Raw genomic sequence first — 7500 nt, forward strand, 5'->3', positions numbered from 1 at the left:
CCACCGGCGGACACATCTGCTCTTACCGCTGCCACAACACCCCGGGGAGCTTCCACTGTTCCTGCCCCGCCTCGGGATACACCCTCGGCCCGAACGGACGCAGCTGCCAGGGTCAGAGCCACAGCGGACCAGACCACCCTTACATCCTTTAACGTGACCGCAGTGACCGATACAGCGGCGTCTGCGTGCAGAGTCACCACCTAGTGGCCAGGAACGAATTAGCATTTTCATTCAGACCAACCTGAGGCTTTTATTAAAAAGCGAACAAAAAAAAATAACAAAATGGAAAAAATACTGCAACGTTAGAGGCGTTTTTTGCTTTTGTTAATTCTAAAATAAAAAGCAAACAAATAAATAAATTATAGAAATAGATATAAGCTCGTTTTTTGCATTAAAAATAATATAATATATAGTTAGTGCGTTACATAAAAATGGAGGAGATTATTAGAGTTGCAAAAATTTTTATTCTAATTTATAAAGCCAAAACAAATATAACAAATGAGTCATTCATTTGTTATATTTGTTTTGGCTTTATAAATTAGAATTACATTTTTTTGGCAACGTTAGAGGCATTTTTGCTTTTGTTAATTATAAAATAAAAAGCGAACAAATAAATAAATTATAGAAATAGATGTAAGCTCGTTTTTGCATGAATAAAGTTTTTTTATTTTTAAAAATAATATAATATAGTTAGTGCGTTAAAAATGGAGGAGATTATTAGAGTTGCAAAAATTTAATTCTAATTTATAAAGCCAAAACAAATATAATAAATGAGTGAAAATTTTAACTGTAATTTTCATTCATTTGTTATATTTGTTTTGGCTTTATAAATTAGAATTAAATTTTTTTGCAACGTTAGAGGCAACATAGATGATAGATGTAGAGAAATAGATGTAAGCTCGTTTTTGCATTAATAAAGTTTTTTTTATTTTTAAAAATAATATAATTATAATATATAGTTAGTGCGTTACATAAAAATGGAGGAGATTATCAGCAGAAGGAGTTGCAAAAAATTTAATTCTAATTTATAAAGCCAAAACAAATATAACAAATGAGTGCAAATTACACAAAAAGCTAAAATGATTGTTTTTAATTGATCATTTTTATTAAAAGCTTTATTAAAAGCCTGTTATCTCGCGGCAGTAGTTTTAACTGACGTAAAAATCACTTTGATGTTTTATTGGGATATGAAATCCTCACCGAGGCCGTGTGTTTTGTTCCGGTGGATCAGATACGGACGAGTGTGTGACCGGGACTCACAGCTGCAGTGAATCTGAGAGCTGCTTCAACATCCAGGGAGGATATAAGTGCCTGAACTTCGACTGTCCGCCCAACTACAGACGCTCAGGAGACACGTAAGTCAACACTGAGCCACTTTCACAAATGATTTCACACCTCTGATCACAACCCGAAAAAAAGATGATCGGGAAGAACAAACGCAGGGTGGAACGATTCAGACCTTCACGTTAGTGTTAACGTTAGTTAGTGCACCGTTCTCGGTTATATAGGTTATATAGGTTATAACATTTCCACTCAATATATGCAAGTTCAATATATAAGATTTTCATTTTTAAAAAAAAAAAAAAAGTTTAGTATAGAAAAATACAATGTGCAAATTGCATATATAAACATTAAAAATATAGATTTTCATAAAAAATATACATGTACCAATATTTATGCTTTATATAAACAAATGCAATAAATCCATGTCAAAATACAAATGGTTTATTAAATATTTAAATGTTTATTTAAAAATTAAGTTTTATGTTTTATTTATATATATTATATATATATATATATATATATATATATATATATTTTTTTTTTTTTTTTTTTTTTTTGAATGATTTTTTTCCATTTAAATCATTACAAATATTATTTTAATGCATTTAACCTTTCTGATGGATGTAAAGAAATACACACACAAAACAATAATATAAAGTTAATTAAATAAAAACAAAAAACAAATACAATAAATCCATGTCAAAATACAAAGGTTTATTTAAAAAAATGTCTTATATAAAATAGATTTTCATAAAAAATATACATGTACCAATATTTATGCTTTATATAAACACAATAAATCCATGTCACAATATAAATGGTTTATTAAATGTTTATTTAACAAAAATTTTTTTTTTTTTTTATATATATATATATATATATATATATATATATATATATATATATATTTTTTTTTTTTACCATTTAAATAATTGCAAATATCATTTTAATGCATGAACCTTTCTGATGGATGTAAAGAAATACACACACAAAACAATAATATAAATAATTAAAGTTAATAATAAAAAAATAAAAAAATTGTTTACGCATATGTTTTATGGTTAAGGAGTTGACAAATAGCTAAAAACGCCGCAGGTAGGTTTTAATAAAGACGTGGGGTTTCTAACATCGTGCATGAACGCTGCATGAATCCCACCGAGCTGCAGAAGCAATGCATGATTAGTGCACCGAGTTTCTTTAATACACGTTTTACGTCTTGCCAGAGCGATCTCCTCAAGTGATGTCCATTTCCCCATTTATTTTCTCCATTCTGATTCCAAACCCCCTTCCCGCCGAACAAACCTCGCCGCTCTTTCCGTGTCTCTATGGAGAAAACAAATGGAACCCCTTCAGCCCAAATGCTCCTCCCCTCCCGCAAGCCCCGCCCCCTCGAAAAACCGCACACTTCTTCCGCATGCGGCGCACGGCGGCGTTCTAACCCCTCTCTTTTCTCTCTTCCCCCCCGTTTGTCTTCTCGCAGTCGCTGTGAGCGCTTGCCTTGTAATCAGACTAGCGAGTGTCTGGCCTTGCCCGTGAGAATTACCTACTACCACCTGACATTCCCCACCAAAATCCCCATTCCCACCAACGTCTTCCGCATGGGCCCGTCCAACTCGGCGCTCGGGGACGACATCGAGGTGGCCATCGTGGACGGTAACCAGGGAGGCTACTTCGCCGCCAAGCGCGTGGAGCACGGCGGCGTCCTGGTGGTCCAGAAACCCATCGCGCTGCCGCAGGACTTTGAGATCTCTCTGGAGATGAAGCTTAGGCGATTCGGACACCTTAGCGTTTACCTCTTCAAGATCCGCTTGTTCGTAACCCCGGACGAGCTCGGCGTCACGCCAGCGAATGAAAGCGCTTAACAGAGCTCGATTAGCTGCTTCCTGGTGCCTTGGGTATCTCGTCTAACGTTGCCTTCAAGTCCTTCTGCAAACTTGCGATGATATAATCAGCGAACCAGCTTTTTTTGGACGGCGTTTTGCGAATTGCGACCAACGCAGTTCAGGGTCATTATCGTAAAAAGTACAGTAAAAATACATTTCGTTAATTGAAATGGAGCTGAAATCGAATCAGTAATAAAAAAACTAAACTGAATGAAAGCGAGGTTGGATTGAAATTGAATAACTGGGAATAAATGAACGAACAAAAACTAATTAAAATAAACATTAAACTAAACATTAAATAAAAAAAAAAAAAAAAAAATTGAGGTACGAATAAAATCGATAAAAATATGCAGATTAGAAATGTAACACAAATTATGAAATAACACAGATCATTTTTAAAAGGCAGTTTCTCAATGTTAAACTCATTTCCTAAGCTCCGCCCCCTCTTGGTTACTGTCGCTAAGCGTCTCACAGGCGAATGAACTGAAGAGCTCCTTGATAAAAGCGGAATTAAAATAAATCACAAAGAAATTTTAGTACGCGAATCGCAATAAATACAGTAAAATAGTTGCAAGTTTACACGTGCAAAATAAAATTGAAAAGATGTTTTCAGGAAAACATGCACATCGGAAATTCGATACGCACACGACGGGGCAATAATTAGAAAAATGGTGTCAGTAAAAGATGCACTAAAATGCGATAAATATTAAATAAAGTCTGTCAAATTAGTGCATCCAGCAAGGGGTGATAAAAAATAAATAAAAATTGCAAGACGCAGAAATATCTGTCAAATAAGTGGTTAAAATGAATGAATTAGATATTAAATATAAAACTGATTTTCAGTAAAAGTTGTACATGAAGTAGTTTAAAAGTTATATTAAATGCATATTAGGTCACTGTTTTACATAAAAAGTCAATAAATGTGAAAAAAGGGTGTTTTCTGTGGATATAAAAAGTTCCCGAGATCTCATGAACATGACGGACCCGCTGAGACTTGAAGGCAACATTATTCTTTATCCTAACGATAGATTCTCAGGTGTCTAACGGAAAAACACGAGCTGAGCTCAAGCTCCTGATGTATCAAACCTGCTGTTGATTATATACTGTAGTCTGTGACTGTAGCTCAAGCTGTGATCAGATTTCTGCTCAATGTGACTCTCCTCTGTGTCCCGGGACACTAGATGGCGCTTTTAGGCAAAGCAATCAACTGGAGTCAAAATAAACATATCCCTAGAATTTTTTTTTATTATTCTATTATTTTTAGTCTTTCGTTTTCTAATAAAATTTTACTGACTCTAGCATTCTTGTTTGTATTTTTAAAAATACTTTGTCAATTTATATTAAAATAAATTATATATATATATATATATATATATATATATATATATATATATATATATATATATATTTTTTTAATTAATTAATTAATTATTATTATTATTATATTTTTATGTATTTTTATATTTTTATTATTATCATTATTTTAGTTTTTAATTTTTTAATTTAATTAATTAATTAAATTATTATTATTATTATTATTATTATTATTATTATTATTATTATTATTATATATTTTTTATGTATTTTTTTCTTTTTATTATTATTATTTATTTTTTTATTTAATTTATTTTTTTATTTTCGTGACAGAAAATGAAACAAAAAAAAGCGGGAACGGGAGAGCTGCCCACACATGTGCACAACCTGCCCAGAAAACAAATTTAATTAGTCATGTAGCTAACATCCATTAATCATTAAAGCGGTTAGCCGGATAATTAGGCAGGCATTTGAACCCTTTAGCCTGGAGTTAAAGGCTACATTAGCCGCTAATCCGCCAACATACACCCAGAAACAGACGGACCGATCTGTCCATGTCCAGCTTTGAGGAGAGAGATCTGAAAGATGCTAACTGCTAGTTAAAACACGCTCGTGCTAGTGCTAAGACACTGTAAATCAGGGACTAGACGGGATAAAACACCACTTCATGTCGGCTGAATGATGTGTTTGTTACACGCTCTCTTTTGAAGCTAATGAATGCATTTTATACTGCATTAGTAAATCATATTGCAGAATGAGAGCATTGAACTTAATCATATACATGTGCATTCGAAATATTAAACAGCATTAACAAGAAAGAGAGAAAAGCGAGACTGAATAGCTATTATAAGCCATCTAGAATCATTAGCGTAAAGCTAATATGTTGGCTTTAACATGCAAAAACAATGGCCGATTATTACAGCCATTAACATAAAAGGCCGATATTAAAAATGTATAATATTTTGGCTAAATATATTAAATATAAAACAAGATATTAATTGTATAATATTTTGTCTGAATAAATTAATAAATAACATTTGTTATAGTATTTTATTTTAAATATTGTGCCATTTTTTAGTGACATAGAAAAACTGTGTGTCTTAAATTGCTAAATGCATATTTTTACATCAAATCTACTATTTTGTTTAAATAAATGGTTTTATTTATTTTATGCAAAACGCAGTAAAATTTCAAACATTGATAGCATGGATAGTAAAACTATAAATTCAATATCATAAAATTGGAAACTTGCATTTTTTTGGTTTAAATATTAAGATGACTTTTTATTTGTCTAAATAAAAATAACTTTAGTCTTTATTTTAAATGCATAATTTTTTAAAACAATTACAAAAAATTACTAGAAAATTATAATTATTATTACAGCATTATATGTAATAATTGTTGGGTTTTAAGGGTATTTTAGATTCTCATTTTTATTGTTTTTGCCCACAAATCATGCCGGACTGGATTCTAATTAGATGAATTAAGTTGTATTTCTTTGGTTTCTTTTGCGTCTCTCTCTCTCACACACACACACACACACACACACACACACACACACACACACACACACACACACACACACACACTTTCTGACAGTGAATTATGGGATTCTGGGCTTTGGACAGTGGTCTGAACAATTTGCGGCGAGGCTACATCGCCGCTGTGCACCGAGAAACGATGGGCCGCAGTGTTTGTGTTGGTTTGCTATCAAGACACTGACTATAAATAATAATTACCAGAGAGAAAAAGAAGAACTTTCTGCTTGACCAGAAACACGGCCCGTCCAAAAGCCATGTTTTTCCCCTCAAGTCACACATCGGGATTTGGCGTTTTGGCCTTGACGTTAGCTTTGAAGTTAGCGCGAGCTCTGGGCTCTTTATTCGCGCCGCTAGCCCCTCTTTCTTGCCCTGCGTGTCGTGCACAAGCTGGGTATTATAAGCAGGGAGAACATTTTGTGGCTTTGGCTCAGGCCTAAGCTAAACGTGGACCCGCCCGCTAATTGCTAATTACAGGTCCGTGCCCAGCGGTGGCTTGACTTCTCCGTCAGGGGCTTCTCTCCTCTCGGCCGTAACCTGATCTGAGCTTTGGGGTTTCGCTGCAGCTCCTGGATCCCATCAAAGCGTGCAGAGATGAGGGTCAGCTAATCACGGCGAGGTTTCTGCACGCTTCGCTTTAACGCTAGCTCGTCGCGAGGCCCGGGATGCGCCGATATCACGAGCGCCGATCAGCCGAGAATTACATTTTGCTGTTCAGCCAGTGGCTAATATTACACATTTTGTGTTATTTTTTTTAACTGTTGACATCGTTTCGTTTTATGATATTTTGTAAATAAATAAATACATGAAATGTTTTCATTGAATTAACAAAAACTAACACGTTTAGCTCACAACGAGTTTGTATTTAATTTGTTTATTCAGTTATTAATTTTATATTAATCTGGTGTGGATAAAAGGAATAAACCAATTTTAGTGTATCAGACAACCTTAATAAAAACAAAAACATTTTAATACAGTTTAAGTTTGCTTTATTTAGACAAAATATTGTAAAAACTTATTTAAAAAATATTAAAATACTTTTTATTAATTATTTAAAAATAAAAATAAAAGAATTGTGTTTTATATAGACAAAATAGTATGTAATTTTAATATCTGATTTTGTATTAGATTTATTAAACTGTATTTTCTGTATAAATTCATATTTCATTCTAAATGAGCATTTAATGACGATAAAGGGATAAATATATATATATATATATATATATTTTTTTTTAATTTATTTATATATATATATATTTTAATTATATATATATATTTTATATATATATATATATATATTTTTTTATATATATATATATATATTTTTATTATATATATATATATATATATATATATATATATATATATATATATATATATATATATATATATATATATATATATATATATATATATTTTTTTTTTTAATTAATTAATTAATTAATTATATATATATATATATATATATATATATATATATA

At 31.9% G+C, this 7500-nt stretch overlaps 1 protein-coding gene across 3 annotated transcripts in view; it reads left to right on the plus strand.

Moving 5' to 3' along the window:
- Positions 1 to 7500, plus strand: part of fbln1 (fibulin 1) — a 45318-nt gene that overhangs the window by 19675 nt on the left and 18143 nt on the right. For 2 of the 3 annotated variants that reach the window (XM_043228241.1, XM_043228240.1), the window contains exons 13-14: positions 1 to 111; positions 1232 to 1355. The exon at positions 1 to 111 is cut by the window's left edge and continues 21 nt beyond it. In XM_043228241.1, the coding sequence (XP_043084176.1) occupies positions 1 to 111; positions 1232 to 1355 (235 nt within the window). Of the gene's footprint in view, positions 112 to 1231; positions 1356 to 2764; positions 4469 to 7500 lie in introns of those variants that run through there. The other variant, XM_043228242.1, reaches the window with a different exon arrangement.

This window comes from Puntigrus tetrazona, chromosome 25 (assembly GCF_018831695.1).
Source record: "Puntigrus tetrazona isolate hp1 chromosome 25, ASM1883169v1, whole genome shotgun sequence".
NCBI classification, from domain to species: Eukaryota; Metazoa; Chordata; class Actinopteri; order Cypriniformes; family Cyprinidae; genus Puntigrus; species Puntigrus tetrazona.